The 24,767-nt window shown below is 43.5% G+C and overlaps 1 protein-coding gene and 1 long non-coding RNA gene across 5 annotated transcripts in view; one reads left to right on the top strand and one right to left on the bottom strand.

The window, feature by feature from the left end:
- dpr11 (defective proboscis extension response 11) overlaps positions 1 to 24,767 on the bottom strand; it is a 68,342-nt gene that overhangs the window by 2,818 nt on the left and 40,757 nt on the right. For 2 of the 4 annotated variants that reach the window (XM_070287191.1, XM_017175236.3), the window contains exons 3-7: positions 13,415 to 13,701; positions 9,946 to 10,016; positions 5,911 to 6,071; positions 846 to 1,054; positions 67 to 172 (exon numbers count right to left, since the gene is read on the bottom strand). In XM_070287191.1, the coding sequence (XP_070143292.1) occupies positions 67 to 172; positions 846 to 1,054; positions 5,911 to 6,071; positions 9,946 to 10,016; positions 13,415 to 13,701 (834 nt within the window). Of the gene's footprint in view, positions 1 to 66; positions 173 to 845; positions 1,055 to 5,803; positions 6,072 to 9,352; positions 9,854 to 9,945; positions 10,017 to 13,414; positions 13,702 to 24,767 lie in introns of those variants that run through there. The other 2 variants (XM_070287192.1, XM_070287193.1) reach the window with 2 other exon arrangements.
- LOC108080485 (uncharacterized) lies at positions 16,705 to 17,510 on the top strand. The gene is made up of 2 exons (XR_001770913.3): positions 16,705 to 16,836; positions 16,903 to 17,510. It is a non-coding gene; the product is annotated as an uncharacterized lncRNA (long non-coding RNA).

The raw sequence follows: 24,767 nt of genomic DNA, 5'->3' as shown, positions 1-24,767 counted from the left end.
TATAAGACAGCATTCCGTGTGCTCAAATATTTTTCTCTATGCACAAATTTTGGCTTTGGAACTCACCATTTATTATGTTCAGCGTTACGGTCGCACTGGGGCTATTCGACGGGCTACATGTGTAATTGCCAGTATCGCGCTTCTTGGCCGACTCGATGATTAATGAGCCAATCTGCAGCAGGGGAAAAGGACACAAAAACACACACATACAGTTACAGAGTGGCGGATTCAAGTGCCCAAGGAAAAGTTCGGAAAGTAAAGATAAACACAGGCAGTTTTCATTCGGACATGGGCACACGTATTCCAAATATTTGGCATGCGCGCCGGAACAGACTTTTCGAGCCTTGGCACGGGGGGCAAAAAGTTATGGCCAAGGCAATTAGGCGAAATGCGACAAAACTGAAACTTTTGCGAAACAATATTATAATTTTCGTTATTTTTTTTTTATGCTTGGCAGTGGCAGAATGTAGCAGGAGCCAAGAAGCCATTGGAAACTGAGAGTAATTAAATTAAAATCAACAAGGGAGTCTTTGTGTTCTGGCTAAATGGAGCCGGGAGAAAGCGAGGCTTTGAAGTTACAGATGGCGAAAAAATTAAAAGAAACCCAAATAAATACAAATCTTCTTGAGAAGTTTTTAAAGTTATAAATAATACGTCTTATAAAGAAAGATAATCTAAAGAAAAAACAAGACATTATTAATAATTAAAGTGAAAAGAAACAGGTTCATTTGACAGAGCTCTAAATTATTTTATATACATTTTGCCAGGTTAACTGAGCTAATTTCAGAAAACTCTAAACCGTGTTTGGTATTCATCTTATCTGCTGTTCCGCTGAGTGTACTCACCGTGCTCTGGCCTTCGCCGGAGGCCTCCGGCAGGTTAGGATCCAGCTGCGTGCGATGGCGGCGGGAGTCGGCCGCCAGTTGCTCGGCGCCGTGGTACCACATGATGAAAGTGGGCGGCTCCAGGGCGCCGCGGACGATGCAGCGGAGCACCACGTTGCTGCCTGCCTTCACATAGCGGTCCGGCTCGCCCAGGATCTCTGTGCGGGGAACTGTAGAAACAGAAAAAAAAAAAAAAAAACAGAGAGAGCGAATGAGCGTGGAAGTGGCAAATTCTGGGCTCCCAAATTGTGTCATTTCGCTAATCTATTGAATTAACAGCTGCGAGTCACGTCGCACACGTAAATCTGGCTGTGGCAGGGCGGCACTTCACCTCCGCTGCTTCCTGGCTGTGCCCAAAGAAAATCCACTTTTCAATTTTTCACTTACTGACTCTGGCATGAACTACCCCCGGATGTCCCTCTGGCCCGGCCCGCCTTCGGGGGTGATTTTTGGCCAACAGACACGCACATGCATAACAAACTAAGAGTTGTTTCAAACAAAAATAGAAGAAAAGCAGCAGCAAAAAAGGCGGTGAATAAAAAGCACACAAAACGAAAACAAGTTGGAAATGTTGGCGCATACATTTTCACACGACCTTCCCCGCACCACAACCCACTCCTCCGCATCCTCGAGCTGGGCGTCTTCATTTGCTTGGGCAACGTGCAGCGACGTGAGCTTTGAAATTTGACAAAATCACGTATACGCCGAGTTTTCACTGCTGTTACACAAAAATGTGCAAAATGAGTGCGCCGAGAATTTACACAAAATGCCCAAGAGAGTATCTAGCAAGTTATGTAGTTCCAGATGCAGCAAACAGCCTTTTTAAAACATTTTAAAAAATATTTAAAAAGTAATAAAGAATATGTGGGCCAAGGAAAATCATATGAAAAAGGATTTTGATATTAATTTTTGTTTAGAGTAAACAACATTTTGATGAAAAATATTTTAAGCAAACGGTTTGCTTATTTTGATTACTTTCCTATCGTCAGATTTTATATATATATTTTTTTAATATGTGAAAAATACATTTACAGCAAACAGCCTTTTTAAAACATTTTTAAAAATATTTAAAAAGTAATAAAGAATATGTTGGTCAAGGAAAATCATATGAAAAAGGATTTTGATATTAATTTTTGTTCAGAGAAACAACATGTTAAAGACAAATATTTTATGCTAAAGGTTGGCTGATACGGATTACTTTTTATCAAAATATTTCCTACATTTTCAAGCTTCTTAATTTTTAAAATTGAGTGGCAAGTACTTTGACTTTTTATTTGGAAAATATCACTATTATTTTGCTCAGAGTTGTACCTTTGAGAGCCGCATATATCGACGTTTGTACATGCGAATATATAGATGTACATATGCAGTCGTGGAACACGCGCCATGCTCTGGTTTGACACCAAACTGTGTCAGCTTGTCAAAATCATCATGTTGTTGTATGTTAGTTTTCCAGCTGCTTGACTGGAGATTCGCGACACAGCAGCGCAAAAAAAAAACTAGGAAAATGGAAAAAAAAATATGTCAGCTGAAGCAGCAGCAAGTGCAATGTTATTAGCAAACGCTCTACTTTATCACCCACGCAGCTTGGCCCTGGGGATTCCCCTTGTCCTATGGATGAGTAATTTTCGAGGCAGCAAAACATGAAATGAAAATTTTGCAAATTGCGACACGCATATGGCCCTAATTAAGTTTAGCTAGATGGGGGTTTGGGTAATTAGAATTTAAAGTTTAAAATTCATTTAGCCAAGTATATTAAAGCTTAGAAAGTTAGCAAAACTTTTTTATGTTCTTTTTATTTACCTCCCTTCACAGGAATAAAGAAAACCAATGTCCCTTACCAATCTGAATGGCAGTAAAGTCAAGTGTTTCTAAAGACACATTTTCCAATTAATTTAATTAACATCGTCGATAGCCAAACTATTATGCTGCACCTTTAGAAATATTATTGACACGCCGTCGAAAGCGAACCCCGAATGAAAACCGCAGAAGCCCGAGAACTTTGCAAAGTTTTGACCGCACTTTCAGCTAATTCCCGAGCACAAAGGGAAGGCCGCCAGTCGAGGGAATGGACTTGGTTAAGAGTGTCAAGCGAATTGCAGCAACTTAAATTAATTGAGTTTATGGCGAAATGCTTTTAGGGAAATTAGTCGGGGGAGGTGCGCAGACATCACAGGGATATTGTCACTTCTGATGGTGGGATAAGGCATCCTCCCCAGATATATGTATAAGCAAAGTAAAACCAAAAGAAAACCCCGAAATTGGCTTTGGCCATACGAGATTAGCAGCAAATTAAATAAGCAGACCGAGCCAGCTTGGAATGAATAAGAAAACTGAAGCCCGGAGGATGAGATGAGCTGGGCAGAAAGCGAATCTCATAAAACCAAATCTAGTTTGTCGTTCAATGATGCAGAAAAAAATATATTCATTCATTCCACATTCATGTGTATGTGTGTGTGTGTGGGGGCCACGGTGGATGTGAAAGTGTTTTTCCGCTGGAAAATGCTCTCTGTAATAAAGATAAATCTGCCAAGTTAACCGGCGAAAGTTTAAAAGATTATTACAAACATTTTCGGTTAAGCAGACTTGATGCTTTTACTTTTTTTTTCTTTTTTAGGGCTTTAACAACGATTTGGCTCCATTGTGCTGCCCATTTCGGTGACCTAGAAACTTGAGTAAATGAACCAAAACCAGAGAAACTGACATTTTAACCAGCAACAAAGCAAACAAGCATCCATCCCCAGCCCCCGCCCCCGCTAACATAACAAATTGACCGAAAACTACGAGCCTATTACCCCAACTTTGGCTCCAGAACCGAATCTGGCCCAGAAATCAAGCAGCAGGCTGGCAAAGGCCACAGCCTCAACATAAAACCCATTGCCAAAGACTCGGAATCGAAATCAAAGGGGGTTCTTGGGGCTGATCCTGGGTGGACTCTGCCTCGGTGGGTGGCGCAAAAATCGACAACATGCAAAGGGAGTTTTGGCCGTTTGCACAGACAAAACGATGCAATAAATACAAATTACATGGCAAAGGCACAAAATCAGCCAAGCAGCGCGACACCAAGGAGGGTGTGGGTGAAGCTGCTCCTCCTTCTCCTCCTCCTCCTCCTGCTCCTGCTGCTGCTGGGAAAAGCGAGTGCGAAAAACTGCAAAGGGGTGGCGGTGAATAGGTGCTGCCGATAATGGTTATGGCCGGTCGAATTGGTCGAAAAGGAGCAGGCAAAACAGAGTGGGCCAGAGCAGAAGAGGAACAGGAACCGGAAGGGCCACGCACAGCCGAATTCGACTTCAAACAAACAAAGGCCGATTGGACCGGACCGGGCCGGGGCTGTGGAAATGGCAATGGAAATGGATGAAGGCCAAACGACTGCAAATAATGGCCGAGCAGACAGAGACGACAGATCGGGGCGAGAGAGCGAGAGACAGATAGCCGAATCCCTGCCGGGCATGAATAGAAATCCTTTATGCTTAAACTTGTCGTTAGATTAACGCAAATGTGGCCGCGCATACAAAATTCAGCTGGGCGAATATTCTTGGCTCCAGATGGATACCTGTTGGGTGCCACGCCCAAGCTTTCCTTACGAATTTTCCAAGAGAACACCTTAAAAAAAAAGTGGACTCTCATTATTTTACAAAGTAATACAGTTTGTGAAGCAAAATTTTTTTTTTTATAAATGAAATACATTTTCATAAAATTTTAAATTAAATTTAGTTTTCAAAAAACTCGTTAGAATTTTTACGAAATCTTTATATTTTTGGTGACTTTTATTTAAGGTGTACTGTGTACACGCACACATGGGTTTGTGGCATACATGCGCAAGTGTTTAGCATACAAATTAGCTGAGCCGGAAATGCGAAAATCACTTTTTGGCAACACCATTATCCAGTCTATTGCCCTTGCCCTGTTCTTTTTACCCCAGCTTTTGCCGCAGCTCAGCGTGTGTCCTTTTTTTTTGTCGACAGGCAGGCAGTCAGGCAGCTCCTTGGGCTGGATCTCCATAAAACCAAAGTGTTAGTTGGATAAAAGAAAATTCAATTTGTTGGCTTCAAATGCAAATTGACTTTTTACTTTCACTGCTTTGCGCCCAGCTCTGCGCCCCCCTGTCGTTGCTATCTGAGAGCGAGTAAATTGACCTTAAATTGTCAAGGAATTCGAAACGAGGCTATAATTCCCGGCCAGAGTTGTGCCATTTTGCCCCAAGGAATGTCGGCGTGAAACAAAGCTCAACCGCAAAACGGACAGATAGCCTGGGAAAGTTGCAACAGCAATCCATTCGAATGAATGCATCCGTGTCATAGATACAATTCGGAATCCAATACGAGTGGCCAAAAAATATTCACACTGATTTCTGTGTGTCCTGGCCCGGAGCTATGCGGTTGTTATTGTGGAGTGCAGATAAATATATGTGCGTCATTTCATATCAATTACAGGACCACCCGGCACATGCACCGCTGCCCCCGACTGACATTTACATTGTTCATTTGGCCTGCCGCTGCTGCTGCCTTTCCTTCCGGTATGCAAACATGACATTTAATTAACTTTTTACCAGAGTGAGAGCCTGGCCAGAGCCTGAACCGAAAACCAGAATCCAGCACGTAAAAGTTTTCTCGTTAAAAAACTTGACCGACCAAAGAAATGCTCCGTCTGTTTTCGGGGCGAGTGTGTGTTTCCTCACTCATTTCTTTTTTTTGTCCTGTTTGCTTCTTTTGAGCATTTCAATGGGCAATGGTCAGCAGCCGCAATTTGAATGCAATTTAGTGAGTAATTTGAAATGCAGCAGCAGCCGCACGGAACATGCAAGCATCTCGGCCTCTCTACTCATGTGTGGCCCTGCCCTTTGTGAGGGGGCTGCAAAGTTTTCGCATTTGCGGCCGCTTGACCTTCGCCCTCCGCCCAAATTACACACTCCAACTCACCCGAAGAGCACCCATGTCTGGCCACAAGCTCATATTCATAACCGAAAGTCCAAGTATTTCGTTTTCATGATCATGTTCATGGCCTCGTGCCCATGGCCCTGACTTACCCACAACTTGCAGCTGGACACGCGCACTGACTTTTGGCTCCGTGGACACCTGGCACTCGTAGGATCCAGCGTCGCGAGCCTGGACGTACTTGATCTGCAGTGTCCAGTACTTTTCCGGCTGCTTAATAGCCAGGAATCGCTGGTCGGCAATGAAGACGGCTCTGGAAAAGAGGAAAATACATCGTAAGTAAAGGCTACTTAGAAAAGTTATTAAAATCAATTCCAACTTTTAAGCAAAAAGCTATTTTATATATTTTTATGATTTTCAAAAGTCTAAAAAATGTTGCCCTGCATTGTAGAGTTGGATAAACACTTCTATGCTTCTTTTTAGATAATACAGCTGCAACTAAAGGTAACAATAAACAGGTAACAGGGAAGCTACAAGGTAACTGGCAGCCACAGACCATTCCAACGGACTTTAAGCGCCCATATAGCATAAATACTAAACAAACGAACAATGGCAGCAGACCCACTTAGTCGAGTCCTCGCTAAGTCCGCTACTAATGGCCACTCAAAAGACACTCAAAGTTATTTAGTTGCGGCATTTAAGCGGCAACTCAGTGAGAGAAGAGAGGGTTGAATACAATGTTGCGTGTTTGGGGCAGCATGCAAATGTTGTTGCTTTTCAGGGGGGGAAGGGGAACACAGTACTAAAATAAGTTGTGTTTAATGTCATTGTTGCAATATTTTTGTTCCTTCTTCCTTGTTGCTAGCCCCAAGGCTGGCTCCCTACGCTCTGTGGAATTGCCCTCTGCACTTTGCCTAAAGTGCAAAAATGCTTCCGTCATTTGGCTAAAATGCAGCGAGGCAGTCGCCTCGGCCACGCCCACTGCACACATGCGTTGACATTGCTTATTATGCGCCCTAAAACCGACTCTTGACTTGGACCCACCCCGTGGACCCGGTCATACAGCCCCTCACTAACAAGTTTTGATGCTAAACCCAGATTAGACCCTTGCGTTTTGCACTCGTAAAACTCGACATTTTATGACTTTTGCCATTTCCTCGATGTCCGTGCTTCCTCCCTCCCCCTAAACTATACACCCCTCGCCGAATTCCTTATCAAGATTTTGTAGTTACTTTATAATTTTCATTTCATTTTAAAGTTTTCCCCGCAGCGCTTGACTTTTCCCGGTCTCGTTTTTTTCGGCTCGGAGTCCTCCGTTGTACCATAGTCGCCACATATATTTTTATACAACTCCTTTCGGCCTGTCCCTTATTTTGTGGCTTTCTCGTTGCTCAAGTGCTGGGAAGTGACCCGATGCCGCATAAGTTTCCATCTGCAATTTATTGTTGAAAAAGGAAACTCTGTGTGCGCCGGTCCGCCTTGCTTTCCCTTTGAAAGGGCCACTCGGATACTCCGGTTAGTTAGTTGGTTGCATGCAACAAACATTCCTTCAAGTGGCCTAATCAAATGGGTGATCCCATTGAGATTTCTGGGAATTCTGTGTGGAGTTTAGGGGTTTACACCAAGGGCTCAAAAGAATGGAATGTGCTGAGACTAGCTTTTGGGCAAATGTTTTATTCAAACTTTAAGGCTACGAAGATCTTTCAGCCTTTTCGATTTATATAATATGTCAAGAGTCTTGCCTAAGAAAAAGCATTTAAATATATATATTTTATGTATAACCATGCAATCTTGGCTACTGAAAACTCGAAACTTTTCAATTGATTAGCTCTATTTGTGTTATTTTAAGACCTTCTCAGCTTTAAATTCGAAAGACTGTCCTTCCCTAAAGGTAAATAATTTCCGGAAAACTGCTGGCTAGGGTGTCCTTTCGCAGCAGCCATCAAAGGAGTTTTTCACTTTAACCTCAGACGCACAAGTATGTGCAATGATTCTCTCCCCTCGCCGGAGAATTTCATTTCCTCCGCTTCGGTTATCTCATCAGGCGATGCCGTTGCAGCTTGTTGTGGTTGCCACTCGGAGAATCCCATTAAGAGGCAGCTCATCTCCTGCTGCACATGCAGCTCCTGGGTGGATGGGTGCGTGGGTGGCTCACGTGGTCTGTCTGTGGTGTCTCCCCAGATAAGAGATAACAAAGTAGCCGAGCAACACCTGGATGGGTAATTACCAGAACCGCCGCCCAAGGACTTGCTCCTTGCTCCGCCTTTTGGGGCAAGTAATCCATTGTGGCGACTGGGGGCGAGGGAGAGCGGGCTATAAATTGGGGAGAGCATGTGTCCAGTGGCAAACAAAGGGCGCCATTGCACGTGACATTTATATGATAGTGTAAACACATCATTTGCGCTATTATACAGCACACTCCATCCTGAAAGTTTTTGAAATCTATTCCCATTATGCTTGATATGCCGGGAAACTGCTGGCGAAGGACAAACAGTTGGGCTCCTTTCGAGCGGGGCAAAAAGAAAACTTTCTAGATAAATGTGACAGAAGACACTGCTCCAGTAGCAGGAAAGAAATCGCTCGCTGCGACTCGCCTCGACTCGACGCACACAATCATCTGGCGGCGGAAGCAGCAAATGCAGGAAGACTTGGCCCCAGGATGGGCGGCTAACTGGGGCAGGAGGACCCGTGGAGCCCGCTCTGGTGGGCACTGCAGGAAGCAATCAGTAAGGACACTATCTCGGCTAAATTTCAATGCTCGCCGCCCAGCAATGTTTGCCTGCAGCCAGCCAGTCATTCATTCCAGCCCAGCCATTCATCCTGGCTTTCACAGAGTCCTGCCACACACTCCCTGGCGCGGTCCAGGGCCCTCAAACACACACACACACATATGCGAGCAGCTACTCCGCCAGGACGACAAACAGGCTGGCTGTCTTATCTAATGTGAAAGGTTCATTGGTTTTACTTTTCTATCAAAGTAATAAGCTGGAAATGTTTGCCTTGCCACCCTGCAGCTCAATACGCCCCCAAAAGGCAAACGTGGCTAAAACACAGGATGTGGGGCATGCACATAGAGAAATGCTGCTAAGATGGCTAATAAAAATATAATTTCTAACCATTAATTAGTTGATATCATCGAAATTGATAAGTAATACTGGTGTTTCCATAAGTTATTAATGTTTTGAAAAGTTAGTCCATCCTTATAATAATATTTTTCTCAGTGCCAAGAAAGAGACAGACTGAGAAACAACAACATGCCGAGTCGGAGACAGTTTGTAGCAAAGTTTTACTGGATTTCGAGGAAGGGAGAAAAAATGCAATGAAATTGCACACTTGCGTTTCCGCTTCGCCTGTCATACAGGGAACACGGCAGAAAGGACATCTCCACAATCAACATCCAGCATTCAGGCATCCACAAGCTGGAATCATTGATGACACACCTGCAACTGCTGCTCTAGGACACGCAGATTGGAATTGAAAAGGCTCTTCGGATGCTGCCGAGTTAGTGCTCTTAATCAATTTTGTTCTAAATGGTTTTCGCCTCAATTGAATTTACAGAAATATGTACAAGGAGACACAAAATGTCCAGTGTTTATCTAGATTTAGACAAGACTTTAAGGTGACCTGCAGGTGAGGAATCAACTTATACCAAAATTATGGAATATAGCATTTAATTGAAATGCAATGTTATATCCCATACCTCAGGCATTTAAGATTAAATGTTTTCGGTTTAGGTCAATGTCTACGGGTCATTGATCTGCTTCGTTTGGCTGTCATTAAATTCAGACTTTGTGGCCGCATTTTCACAACTCATAATATTATAATTGGCAAATGTCACTACTGCTGACTGCCAATTATTATTTTCATGCATATGCCAGGAATGTCTCTGACAGAGCGATGGCCATCAGTAAATCACTTGCAAATATGTACACTTAAGTACGCGGCATTGGAAACTGCGCCTGTATCTCAGTAATTACGCAAATATTTATGCTCGTCTGTAAATTATTGTGTTTGTAGCACTTGTGCTGTCAATTAAGCAAAATAACAGCAGCGGGTCCCCAAGGCAACCAGAAACGGACATCGATATTAACGACTCTGGATGGGACGGGTGAGAATTGATTTGTAATTGTCAGCAGAAACACGTCCAGGGCCGCTCTCAAATGCCAGGAAATGAGTTTGTTAATTACCTGTCAACGGTCAAGATGTGTCCATCCCGCAGTCGGATCCAGGACACCGATTTGTTGCCCAGCTGCTTGACCTGTGGGAATAAGAGAGAAATATGAATGGATTATTGCGGCTGGGACTTTATAGATTTTACATTAATATTAAAAATTAAATGGACTCGGTAATAAATGGGTGGGTAAAAAAAGAACATTAACAGTAGGTATATATTCCTGTGATTTTATTTATTTAAAGAAATATGTTACATTTTAAAAGCATCGGCGTAATCTGGTTGTTATTGTTATTAGCAGCTTGTTATATTTGTTACCAATTTTACTGAATACATTATATGACAAATGCCTTAGATAATTAAAATTTGTAATAGAGAAATGATTCAATACTATCCTAGTAATATTATTGTGCAAACTTGGCCATTATATAGCTAGTAAATATTGGCCACAACAACTGCCTCACGGCTCCACCTGAATTTCCTTTAATGAGATTAAGCCTCCCAACTCCAGGACTAAGTATGCGCTCCATTAACCATACGGACGGCCAACCTCTGGTGATTTTGGCAGGTCTACGTGGGAGTTGCTCAACAAGTGGAAGAGAAATGTCACCCACACCCACGAGAGTAAATTACTGCAGACGAACTGGTGGAAGCATCGGGTTGGAGGAAAGCAGGGAGTGGCTTCCCACAGAAACTACATTGAAATGTAATTAAATACCGAAATGAACATTAAGCCGGCAGACAGATAGACAAACCCATGTCCCAATAGGCACACAGAGGCCGGCCCAGATGCAGAGGCATCCGCATGTTTCAGATAATATCGAAATGTGTCGTAGTTAGTAAATCTAAAATGCATTTATAGGCGCCGCACACACAGCAGCTCCTCTGTTTGCATCGAAATGCTTTCGTCCGTTCGACACTCTAGTCCCTGATTCCGTTTCGGGGCTTAGGATTCGCCACGAGGTACGAGTAGGGGATCCATTAAATGTTTAGCTGCTGTCACCGCCCTGTAATTCCGATGTAATGGTCTCATTAGGAGCCCGTTGCATGTGTCGCATTTAATTGGGCCTCGGACCGGTCGCAGTCGGATTACTAATTTGGTTTTGTGGAAAATACCATTCCGAGATTGCATTCGATGGCAACGATATCGGAAATCAGTACTCCTCCATTTAATTGAAGCTCACATTCTCTGGCCGGAACAAAAGTTAAGGTAAGTTTCCACAATTACATATAAGCTGCTGCTTGGAATATTTCAAATAAGCCATTTGCGAAAGGATGTGCTGCTCCACCTGATGTCATCGAAGTGCCCGGCCAGTGAGGCCAATTTGAAAAGAAGCGGACCGAGGACCAATTCTTGTCTGAGTCCTGTCGTTGCCCTTGCTCCTGGCTTCTACTTTGCTCCCGCCTTGTCCCTCTCGGCTAAGAGGACTCACTCAACTGTGGCACTTAATGCAGCATTTGAACAGAGAATGGAATGAAAGGCACCAGGAGAATGGAGCACGAAGCATGGAGGAAGACCAAAGGAGCATCGAACAAACTGGGCGTGTCATCCTCGACGGGCATAAAGTGTAAAGCCAACGACGAGTAATTGACGAAAATTGAGATGCGAGTCTTATACTTTTCATTCCGGGATCGGCAACTGATGGCTCGGCAGGACGGAGCAGGCCGGCAAAGCTGTCTAGGCTGTCGTGGGCTGAACTCTGCGGAGGAGCACTTAATTGACCATGACAACAAGAAATTAACATTGCTCGGCTGGAAAATTACAGGACCCAGGTCGCCCGGCCCCACCAGCATGCATTAAATATTTCAGCCGCCGCGATTAATGTTTTTGTTCTTTGACGGAAATTGGAGCTCGTGGATTAATGTGTTCTGGGAATACATTTTCTTTTGAAAATAATTCTCCATAGGGCCTACAAAAAAATCTTATACAATTAGGGGCCAAAGTAGCTAAGATGGCTTATGGAAGAAATCCGTAATAAGATGGTAAAGTGTTTTTTATCATTTAACAATCTTATTCATATATTTGGTAACAAGATTAACTTAAATCTTATTTTTAGATTATTTCTACAATTTAAAATTATACGTAATAGTATCTAAGAATAAAATCTGTGATAAATTCGATGTAATTCAAAATTTACTTATGGTATTCTGTTACATTCTACCTTTTTGTATTCAAAAGATTCTGTTTATTTTTTAAACACTTATATTTGATAATATTTTTTTTTCATTTAAACTTTTGCCGTAAGCCATAGACGAAGGCTTATTATTCAGCAGATTTAAAAAACAGTAAAGCTTGACTGCCGGCGGACATTTACTTGTGAATTTTATATTTACTTTTCGCACAAAGCCTAAACAAATGGCTGAGGGAGTGTGAAATAATGTAATCCCTGGTTCAATGCCCAAATTAAGTAAATACTAAATAATTAGCCGACCATTCCCATTTGGCAATTGAGTCACGTAGCGCGGCTGACCTCGACACCAAAACGAGAAACTTGGCACCGATGCCGTAAAACTAATTTGTTGAAATTTAATTTTCAGTTTTCGTTTATGCTAAATAAAATATTTACAACTTGTAAGCAAACAATTTGCCTGGCTGCGTGCCACGGGTATTTTCCATTTCCCCCGTACACCTCGCCTCGGCTTTTCCCCCGGATTTTCCTGATGGCCTTTAAACACCTGCGCAAACAATGGGAAAGCGTGTGAGAAATCGCCCGAGAGAGAGAGTCTTGGCCACGTTTGTTTGGCATTTGTTTTTGAGCCTTGCGTTAAATACACAGGCTGCGGTCACACCTCGTCCTCGTGCGTCCTTTGGCCCCCGGCGACTCCCCCTGTGTCGCGCTTGTGGTTCAGGGGGATCCAACAAATATTTACGCAATAAAATTTAATGTGTTTTCTATTAGGGCTCCGGCCAGGTCCAGGACCTGGCCACGCTGATGAGGCCAGCCACAACAACAATAATAATAATAATTACAAATAAAAACACGCACGCAGACCCCCACAAGCCAGCACGCAACTTTGTATGCGGACTTACAGGAGAACTTCCTTTATGGAAACTATCGGGAATTATCCAGATAAAATCTTGCATTTAATTTAGTTATAATTTTATTTTTTGCTCTAGTCAGCTTAACTGGAATATGTTAGATTTTCTATGATATAGCAACCCAGAGAATAAAGTCAAAATTTTAAAGAAAAACTGTAGATACTGCAAGTAAAAATTAAACAGCTAAAAACCTCTTGATAAAGTAAAAGTTTTTATCCCTCCAGATATGCAAATTTATGTTATTTGTAAGATTAGTTTAGTTCAAGTTTAATGTGTTTCACTTGGCAAAGTTTGAGTAATGGAAGTTAGACTGTAGCGCAGTAAAAAGGGAAAATAAACCAGAAATTATGAATTTATTTTTCTGCTAGTTTAGCTTGTTTGGCTTGGCAAAGAGAGATAGATGGTTTAGGGATGGGGAGAGATGGGCAGATGGAGAAGCACTCACCCGACAGGGCAGATACGCGTGTGTCCCGATCTGAGTGGTCACATTCGAGGTGGCATAGCCATCCAGATACGGCTCCACGAGGCCCGCCGTCGCCGAAAAGGCGGATGCCTCCGGCAGGAGCGAGGACACTTGAGCCAGACTGGCGAATGCGGTCGCCGATGATGGGTCGCCGTTCTCATCGGAACTGATGGCCGTGGATGCTGCCGATGACGCTGCCGTTCCAGATGCCTCTCCTCCTCCTCCTCCTCCTCCTCTGGCCGCCTCTGCCGACGTCTGTGTGAGCGATGCTGAAATTGATTTGGGGCAGGCCCAGAGAAACGAGAGAAAAAGTAAGAGAAAAGTGGATTTCTTGTTAATCGAAATGACAATTTTGGGCTTCGATTTCGCCAAAGCACATGTCACGTACAAGGCGCTACCGATGCGGCTGTTTAGGTTTGGGTCAGAGTTCGGAATGGGGCATTGTGTGTGTCGGTTGATTGGGCATTAAAGCTGTTGGCAAACACTAGGCTTTAATTTGCATACATTTACTGAGAAAAATAATAACTTTGTTAGAAATCATGAATTGAATTGTTTTTCAAAAGTTTGTTTTCTTTTATTAATGAAACGTTGAAGACCTTACAAAGTGTAAGTTTATTCAGCCGGTTAAATTTCCAAGAAGAAATTCGGAATGAATATTGAGTTGCTGCCAAGGTGTTTGTATAACTCAACTGTGTGTAAAGTAACTATATATTTTTATATTATATACGTATTGTATTTTCATAACCTGAGTTCTTTGGAAGTATTAAAATCTAAGATACTTATTCCATTTTGCAATGAAGCCAACTAGAAGAAGTTGTTTTTTGGGTTTAAATAGAAGGAAACACATTAAACACGTTGAATAAGCCATTCACGGGGCTCCTTAATTTTCCCCCAATTTGTCCCACTTTATATATCCCAGCCACCGCGTTTACTTGTCCCTTTAGAAGCAACAGCAGCGACAAGTTAACAACATTGAACGAGAACGTGGCAAATAAGTGTATGGCGTCCCAGCCAGATCCACACAAAACCGCCATGTCAGGAGCAGGCGAAGAAGGAGGTCTAACCGCACAGAACTTGTGTGGCTAAGAGGGAGCTGGCCACCTCTGCAGCTGATGGGTGTCCTGCGGCTTCCTCTTACATCCGCATCAGCACATCAGATACACACACGTCCTTGTATGTTTTTCAAATGTCCGTTTTTAGCTCTTCGATTTCAAATTAATCAGCGGCGCTTAAGTGGCTGCCGGGCGACATCATCACCATCATGATTTTCGCACTGCTGCAAAGTTTTTTAATGAATGCCGTTCATTAAAATTGATTGTTGTGCGGCGGGGCCAATACGCGGCCTCATTTTCAACCCCGAACATCGCCCGACGGCCAAGGGATGGACCAAAGTCGATGAGTTGGCAGTATGCGGAAGGTCGGCTAAAACGCATGCTATTTGCTGAATTGCCAATTAACTGGCAATTTCGGCTAAAACGAACCGAGCCTCCACATTTTTCCTTCCTCTCCAAACCGAGCCGAAGCAATTGATTTTTTCCGTCTGGGCCTTTATTTCTGCCCGATGACTGCACAACATTTTTGGTATAAAATTAATTTTTGGCGGGAGACTGCGAGCCAGAAATCCGCTCTCGAGTTTTGACTTTGACATAATTGTGTCTGTCGCAGACAGTTTGAAATTCTCCACGAATTGGGTTTTGGAGTATCGCGCAAATCAATGGTTTAGATATGATAGATGTGACAGTTGGGTGAATTCCAATTTGTCTTTGACCCCGAAGAGCAGTCTATTGGAAATGCCATTTAAACTTAAGGTGAAACACTTAACTCGCTGCAAAGGAAGATGGATTTGTCTTGTAAAGACAGAAACAAATGCAATCAAGCAATGAAATCGATATGTCTCGAGGTCAAGTTGCTGTGTGTAAATTTGGACAATTCATAAATAGCCTCTAAAGGTATGCCTTTAATGCCTTTAATGTTAATACAAATAAAGATGTTACGGGGGAGTTTTTAAATAAAAAACTTATTCGTTTTCACAATGGAATGATAACCAATATGGCAGGCATGAAAAATTGAATGACAGGATATGCATACGTTAAATCGCAGAAAAAAGGTACCGGATCCGAGGCAGGAATAACCGAATGCCGGAATTTGTGCTCCAATTAAAACGGCGAATGTAGCGTAAAATCATTTCGGGTTTGACCACTTGTACGTCAATTTAATTGGTGCGAGCTCTTGATGGCCCAAAAGGTGGCACTGCCAGTGGCAGTGGCACTGGGAGTGGCAGTGGCAGTGAGGTCCTGGCGTATGCATAGCTGAAATCAGCAATCATTTCATCTATGCCTATTTTTTGCCTTTCAGGATGGATTCCTGCCCCCCTTGACCCGCCAATCTGGCTTTGACAAGGGAGGTAAAGCCACGCCAACGGTTTCGAAAAAAAAGAAGGAAAATAGTCAGGGAGCAGGGGGGGGGGGAAAGCCGGCGAAAAATGGGAAGTGCGAAGTGGCGTTCGGGGTTCGGGGTTTGGGGGCGACGTAATTGACAAAAGGTTTCATGCATTCAATGCCAGTGCCAGGCTCGTTGTCGTCCTCTGACAAATACACCGCCCGACTGACGGCTCGACACTCCTGGCCGAAGGACCAGAAGGACATAGCCGCTGGCAACCCACACACACACACTTGCACACTCGCACAATCAACGCAATCGACACGCAAAAATTGGAGAGAGAGAGACAGACGCGCTGAAAAGATCAAAGCCGTTCAATTGTCAGTGACGACAGCCGGAGAGGCTCCTCCGGAGGCCCTCTTTTCGGGTTCGGGCGGGGGTGGTGTGATTTGTCAAAGCAACGCCCTCGAGGCAGCCGCATCCCACCCAAGTGTTTAGCTCAACTTTCACCAAAATAAAACAGATGCCAGAAATTTGCTTAGTTTGCATTTCCACACGAAACTGTTGATTAACGTGTGTGGTAAGAGGAACGAGGGGAGACGAGAGTGTATTCCAATCAGGGAAAATGAGAGTGAAAACGAAATCAACGAGAGTAGAGTTCCTTTTACTTTAGATCTACACACGCCACAAGTCATCAAGCTGTTTTAAATGTCCATTTAAAAGCCATCCTGTGACCCCACTCCAATTTCTCTTTCGGCAACGTGTGGTATGGGTAATATTACAAATGCGGCGCTTTTGGCCATTTATACGAAAATTTCAGCAGATTAACAATTAAATCTTGCTTAAACGTGAGAAATTCAAGTGAATATCGAGGGGTAGACTTGCAGAGTAGACTTGATTCCTTGCTGATCAAGCTGGCCTTTTAACTAAGGTCGGGGTAGCAGTAGAAACGTTTTTGTTAGAAGCAGTCACACCTAGTTATCCAAATTCCCTACCCCAGGCCTGTGATCTCTGACGGGTACAAGGTGAGCAGCCATCCTTAACGATCTTAACCCAGGTCAACTGAAAACCCAAACCTTCTTTCGTGGCAGCAAGAATCCAAGATGTGTAGCCCCTGCTGCTCGCCATGCTGCAATGACTGCTGCAGTCCCTGCTGCGGTCCCTGCTGTAGTCCCTGCTGCAGTCCCTGTTGCAGTCCCTGCTGCAGTCCCTGCTGCGGTCCTTGCTGTGGTCCCTGCTGCGGTCCTTGCTGCGGCCCCTGCTGCGGCCCTTGCTGCAGTCCATGCTGCTGCGGTCCGTGCAATAAGTGCTGCAACCCCTGCAACTCCTGCAACTCCTGCAATCCCTGCAACAACTGTAACAACTGCAACTCCTGCAACTCCTGCAATTCCTGTTGCAGCCCATGCTGCAACCCCTGCTGTAACCCCTGTTGTAATCCCTGCTGCGGCCCATGTTGTAGCCCTTGTTGCAACCCCTGCTGCAGCCCGTGCTGCAGCCCGTGCTGCAACCCCTGCTGCAACCCCTGTGGTGGGTCCAAGTGCAAGTGATCTCCCGCAATCAAAATGGATTCTGAAATAGCGACCCGAGTTAGGAGGCAGACACAGACGTCACCACAAGTTCACAGCACCCGTTAGAGAGGCAACTTGGCCCAAATGTAGACATCAACTGAGGCAATCAAATACAAGACAAGCCAACAGCAGTCCCGGGTTTTCATATTCGGGGGATCTTGGGAACTGGGATTGGAACCACCTGGCCCCGGGGCCATGTTAATGAAGACACAGATTAGGCAGCAGCCCAGCTAAAACTTGGTCATTCCGAAGTTATGGCAGTTAGGGTGCCGGGTAAACTTTTTGGCCTCTACCCAAAAATTAATTAAAATATCAGTTTCAAGTCACATGACACGGGCACAAGAACACACAAGAAATTAAATAACAAGCCAAGTTAAGTCAACTACAGGGCAATTAAATAATCTCATACTCTTACGTGGAGTAATTGAAATTATGACAAAAATAGAATGAAATCGTTTAAATACACTTTCTCCCTTTTCAATTTCTTCATATTAAATATATTTAAGCCAACATAATATCCTCCTGATACACTTTTAAGCTTAAAGAGCATAATTTATTCGATGTGACTTGCACATTTTTAAAAGCGATTCCCCCACCGGAAGTTATTTACAAACAGATGGCGGCAGCTGACACAACTTTGCATACTTTAATTAAACATTTTACAACACATTCGTGCGGGCAAAGAGGATTCTCGTTAAATGTCTCAGGACGTAGCCTGCAGTCCTGGGCCAGGAGTAAAAATAACTTGTGACATGCGGCTGCTGCTGCTGCTGCGGCAGATGTTTAATCATTTCACTTGAAATGCTTCCACGCCCGCCGGCCATTGCTTTCCCTCTCTTTGCTGTAGTTGTGAACTTTCTGGTCGTTGTGAACTTAATTAGGGTTAATTAATACTAGAAAAACACACTTGCACATATTGTCAGCAGGCAAATTGGTATGCCCAGGATATATCCTTGAGCCTGAGGGCTGGGGAGGGGATGAGGTGACCGTAAAGGAGCCTAGTCCCTTTGCAGGAAATGAGTTTCCAAAGGCCGGAAGGCAGCAATTAAGGGACTCGCTTTGTGTGGACTGTTAATTGGTCTGGGAATCGACGAGGCGACGACTTTACGATATTTCATAAATTGCAATTTTACGATGCTCCAAAATTGAAACCAAATTGCAGGCTCAACCTTGAAATTTGCATATCCTGTGTGTCCTCTCCGATCTTTATACATCTCCAGTATCCTACCCCCAGTCTCCGCCTGCCTGGGTGTACTTTGTGAGTGTTGACGTCAGGACAAATCCAATTTGGCCACGCCCACGAGGTGGAAAGGGGGCGGCCTGCTCACTGCTCGGCCCCAAAAAAGCAAAAGAAAAATTGGCCTTTGGCAAATTTGTTTTTAGCCAGTACCGAGCCGCCTTTGAGGAGGACTCTAGGATGGATGGGCCCAGGTGCCGGCGGAGATTCATCCCGTATGCACGTAAATATTTTCCCACAGATGACTTCGGATTTAAAGGTGGTGCCATCTTTGACCTGAGCTTATGCGAAATTAATACGGCTTCTGGGATGCATCCCTACGCAATGACTTAATCGAATTCGGGTTGAGAGAACAAAAATCACATTGAAAAATCCAAATCAATGGCCTTTTTAGATTGCGTTTTGTGAAAGAGCTGTCGAGCTGTCAGTAAATATTTGACATGCGAGCATTTCCGCAGCTCGTGCCGTTTTTAATTATGCTTCAAATAAACATGACTACTGATATTCGGTCTGCCGCTGCCATAATATTTAGCCAGTTGCCCTGATTCTGACGGCTCTGCACTTTGCACTTGTTTCATATACATACATATATTTGGCACAAATAAATATTTACGTTAAAATGGAAAAACCACAGGCCCAACATCATTTCACATACACACACTAACACTGACGTGTTAGCAAAAAGCCGACAGGCATTAGATGTCGCTTAATAAACCCTAATAGTGTGTGGTATCGTGTCGGAGTGTCTATCAAAAACACACTTTTCGGACCGCCCGCCTTCCGTTGTTCTATTTGCCCATTCGACCCATCTATCAATTATGCACCGAGGTTTGTTCGCTTTTATATTATATTATTTGTAGTAAAGCGAAAACTGACAGGAATGACCGCAAATGTAAGCGGCCATGTGCTAGCGGAAAATGTTTTTTGTGGCCGTTTCAGTTGCATTTATCGGTTTGACATTTCCACTGTGTATAAACCATCAGCAAACCGAATTTTCATAAAGCACCATTTTTTTATTGAAATAATTGAAATTTACTGACAGCTTCGAAATAAATAAAAACTAATATTTTTCCTCTAAAGAAATCCAGTTCAGTGGCGGCTAAAAGCTTTTGACATTTCACCCGTTAGCTAATTGATTTGCGCTCTTAACAGATCATTTTGACGCGACTAATGAGCTGTGCGGCCTTTGCAAACAATGAAATGTTATTTAACAACAATTTGCGAATACCACTGGTCATTGAAAATAATGAGGGTAAAAACTCTGATATGAATGGCAGCTCTGGTAGAGAAAATTGCTTTGAAATTAAGTCTAAATTGATGGCTGCCACTTACAAATACTATTTTATACTTTTTCATCGAGTTCTAATCATTTTTGAAATGTTTATAGATAGGCTAACTCAAGCAGTTTATTTGAAAATACTTTCCAAGCACAAAAATATAAATGAATAAAATCTCATCACATCTAAATTCATTTATTTTTCATACAACACCATATTTCTAGCGCTAAACTGGTTACATTTATTGAACTAAACACGAGAAGCTTTGTTTCACGGAACAATAAACACATAATTACCGTATCAAATGTTGTATCATTTATTGTCGAAAATAAAACGAATCAAAAATACATAATGCCAACGAAAGAAGAGCCAAAATATTTGCCATAAATGTATTATAATTTCCGTTTTAACTTGCAATTAGTTACATTAAAAAATTACACATGTATGTTAGATGGTAAGAGCTAATTCGCGGGCAAAACAGAATTTTCAATTTGTTAAGCGAAATTCCGCATAAAATATGGCATCAGAGTGTTCCTGCATTCAGTGGAACATAATTAATGTAATGGCGGTGTGCGGACCGAGTTCGGATGGAGTCATTACAGGTGCTGCACACACACAAGCACGCATCTGTGGATATGGCTGTACGAGTTTCCCGGGGGGAGGAGTGGTAGCATATGGGTCGTGAAACAGCTTGATATCTTTACTACGCTCTCTACCTGTGGCTATGGTTCATCCATCATTAGTTGGACACAAAAAAGAAGGATTTTATGATGTGGTAATGGCGGCATAAAGGACTCCACCAGAGCGAGTGTAGAGTGTGTGTGTGTGGGTGTGTGGGGGTATTTTTTATGTTTTATGCCTTTTGAGCAAACAAGTTGGCGTATTTTTGAGCTAAGCTCGCAGACATAAACTGTCGGCCCGCCCACAAACTAAGCCACAACTTCCGCAACGTGTCATTCGAGCCACCCACATCATTACGACCTCTCACACTCTGGATACCGCCCCCTGGAGGAGGCTAAACCCCTCCCGCTGATCCCCCTCACACACACACACGTTCTGGGCCAGTGGCCGTACGTGCTAAGTTGTTATGGCGCTGCTCTACGTAACTCTCTGCTCGGTCGCATAACTTAGTTTTCCACGCTTAATACAGTTTTACGGGCGCTGCCTTTCCCCGCCAGCTGGCCTCGCCCATGGAAATACTTTAAAACGCATAAAAATTCCGACACGTCGTAACCTCAGTGCTTTTAACAGCATCTCCCTGCTCATCTCGAACCAGAGCCAGGACCAGATGCAGAGCCCCCCACTATATCCTCGAACCCAGAGTCAGCAATCAACTGCACTTCCACCAGGGACTCTCGCTTTGTTGCAAGTCATGCACATCAAGTGAAGTTGCTGCCTCTGGTTGTTCTTGGTTTACCTGGTTCTCTCAGAGCGTACAAGGGTGTATTAGATTCGAAAAGATTTAGGTATAGCCAACAACTGAACAGGATGATACCAAGAACAGTGGAATGAAAAACCCATAGGTGAAGGAATATTTTTAGGCAGCTCAAAGACACACTTACGCATTGAAAAATAGTTCTCATGGGAATAAAAAATAACCAAAAATTAATATTAAAATAAAGATTAAATCTTTAGTGTGCAAATGCTCCAAGGAAAGAGATTTACCGGGTATCTTATAGTCGGTCATTCCGATTATAGGAACCTTTCTTGTTGTTGTCTAGCGGACGCGGTTGCCCCGTCTGTTCCGCTGCAGTTAACCTGCAAAGTAGCGCAATTTGTTGATAGCAGGTGAAATTTCATTTGCGCGCACACTTTTTATATATACTCTGTTCCACGGCTTTCTTTTTTTTTTTTTTTTTTGCGATGCCTTCTAATGATGTTGCCAGCAGGATGCGGCGACCGAGGACGAGGGGAGAAATAAGATGCATGTGGAAAATGTGGCGCATCCTAAACACGTTTTGCATGAATAATAAACGTAATTGTTTTTTCGGTGTCACAGTTTGTTTGAATGAGGTGGGAGCGAAAATTAAATTTTAAATTGAATTGCTGTCGAGGGAGCGATAAATACAGTATACAATTTCCTGGCATTGTGAGATGTGAGGTGGAAGAAAGATTAGTTGGATCAAAAGGCAAATAGTTCCTTTTTATTTTAAAGTGATTTTCTTACAAAATAATAAAACACTTTCACTTTATGTATATATCACAAGTGTTTCGACTCAAATACATTATCAAAAGCCATTTCATTTGAAACCTTTTAAAGTCACTCTGAATTTGAAGTATTTCCCAAAAGACTAGGGCTATATTTTTAGGCCAAGAATTTTATTTCGACATCAGTACACAGAAAAATTCATTAGGCTCATACCCACAAAACTAACCGGATCGTATCAAGTTTTGGGCAATTTTAAACATTTAAATTTCCTGCCGGACGAGACCCCACGCTGCCATTTGAAGTGGAAGCCAACTGGCAACTGGCGTTGACATTAATATCACTTTACCTCAATCTGTCCAATTTACCAATAAAGCTCTTGAATCTCGGCCGGGCCCAGAGTGCTTTAAACTGCAATGGCAATGGCCCAGGTGGAAGCGACTGAGTATTTGCGTGTGCTTGTTTGTGCGGCTCGTGCCTTTTAACTTTTGCATAAAAACAACGAACGCAGCCGGCAGCAGTTAGTGGATGGATGGATGCAGGACGCAGGATGCGGCCAGATCCAAGGATGCAAAGGATGCCACTTTCAGCTGCTAAACGAAAATATAAAACACTTAACTCGACTGCAGGGGCGACAATACCCATCCCCGCGGCCAGATCCTTCTCCATGCGACACATTTAGCTGCACCCGGCAATTTGATGGTCCTGTGCCCAAAACACCCACTGCCCCTGTGGGCCTGGCCTGTGCAGGGCTGGGCAAACAAGCCCAGACACAGACACAGACACAACCATCGCCTGGCTGCAAATTTGGGTCACTTTTTGGCAGCCAACAACAGTGAACCGGAAGTGCAGAAAATTTGGCCTAAAAATAACATTTATGTGTGCGCAGCAGCTAGCTGGCGTTAAGTTTTACGAACTTGACTACGATTACGATTATGGCAGCACTATAATGAAAAAATTACCCTAATGAGTTTCTTCATTCTAGGCAAAGCCAAGGGGTTGCAAAAGAGCGTGGAATACAAGAGAATCTACTTTAAATGTTTTAAAGTCTTTAAGAGTTTTCCAAGGATAGAAAGCTGAGAAGTCTTTGGATAATAAACCATGAAATATATAATATTTCATTAATGGCACACCTTTACATTGCCTTTAAAACTAAATTAGCATTCGTATTTTTCTAAACTCTTTCACCTTTTCGTATCTAACACGTTTGTACCACTGTGCCAGCCTCGAGGGGCATTGAAAACGCGGCTTACAATGACCAACCGCCAGAGGAGGGCGGCGTGAAAGGACTTCACGTGGCTTTAATAAATAACAGCTGAAGTTTAAATTGCCGTTAGCATAAATTATGAGCAGTTAGAGACGTTGCCTGCATTCAGTGAGCGACGCCTTTTTGGCTGCGAAACTTCCTTTCCTTTCCTTTCCTTGCCTTCTGCAGCCCGTTTCCCGTTCGTTTGGCCCTCATCCTCCGTCGCTGTTTTGGCAGCATCCTTCTGAATGGCTGGAGGAACTAGTGCCACTCTTTATGCATTGGGGTGTGCATAAATACATATATATTTTGGGGCTAGCCAAAAAATAAAAAAAAAAGAGAAACAGGACGAAAAGTTAGCGGCGCAAAGTGAGATTTCAATTTGGCTGGCTCGCGTTTTATGGCGGGGAGGAAACATTGCCCGAACTCATAAAGCATTTCCGGCACTCATGAATCGGTTGGGGCCCTCGAGGCCTTTGTCCCCCCGCAGCTCCTAGGACTCCCGGAGTATCCCCAATATTTTGATGTTTGGAGCTAAAGTTGTTTGCCTTTCTTTTCGCCCCAAAAGAAAGCCGAAAGCCTTAGAAAATGGAACGCCGTCTGGCGGCTTCCTGTTTCCTGCATCCTCGGTCTGCCATTATATCCACCTTCGGGAATACACGCAGGGAAAAGGAATTGAAATCCACGAAAACTGATGAGAGTTTGAAGTGTTTAAAAGTATATAGGATTTGCCTGCTTAAGGTGAACCCATACCTCTAAAAATCTATAAGGATTAGGACTCTTACATCAATCAATAAATATATATTTTAAATCGTAGCAATGTTTGCTTTCAGTGTAGATGAAAGCTTCGTCTCCAGCTGGGGGAGCTCATTCGCTGCATACTTGCCGGCTGCCCGGTTTTGTCTCACTTTCCCAGCGGCGAGTACCCATAACATTTCCCTCGCAATTGTTTGGCAGCGAATAAAAGAAGGCCGAGCCGTAGCAGTACCCATATCCTTAGCCACATCCACATCCAAAGCGACAGCCGGAGCAGCAGTCCAAAGTGGGTTTGTTTGTTGTGGATTCGTGGGGAAGCGGAGTGGTTCCATGGATTCCATGGAATGCAACGACCATGACAGGGCACATGGCCCAGCATGGGTTAAGGCATCCGAGTCAAGGGATGGCTGGCATACTTGGGTGTGTGCATTCCGCCAAAAACATTTGAATGCCAAGTATTCAAAGCAACGACAACGACAGGGCTGCCAGTATGAATATCAGCCATCTATCATTCAACGCTTAAAGCCCGACAGCACAATCGAGCGAATGGCAAACACTTAATTTAATGAATACTGAACCAGTTATTCTATCAACGAGATTTACTTGAATAGCAAAGCGGAGACCTAAATGGAATCGAACACGGATTCGATGCATCCCAGCCCGCAATCTACATATATCCCGAATACAATGTCAACTGGCTGACAGCAGCCAGAATCGGAGCAAAAC

This window comes from Drosophila kikkawai, chromosome 3R, assembly GCF_030179895.1.
Source record: "Drosophila kikkawai strain 14028-0561.14 chromosome 3R, DkikHiC1v2, whole genome shotgun sequence".
Lineage (NCBI taxonomy): Eukaryota > Metazoa > Arthropoda > Insecta > Diptera > Drosophilidae > Drosophila > Drosophila kikkawai.
This window is presented reverse-complemented; position numbering and strand designations above follow the sequence as displayed.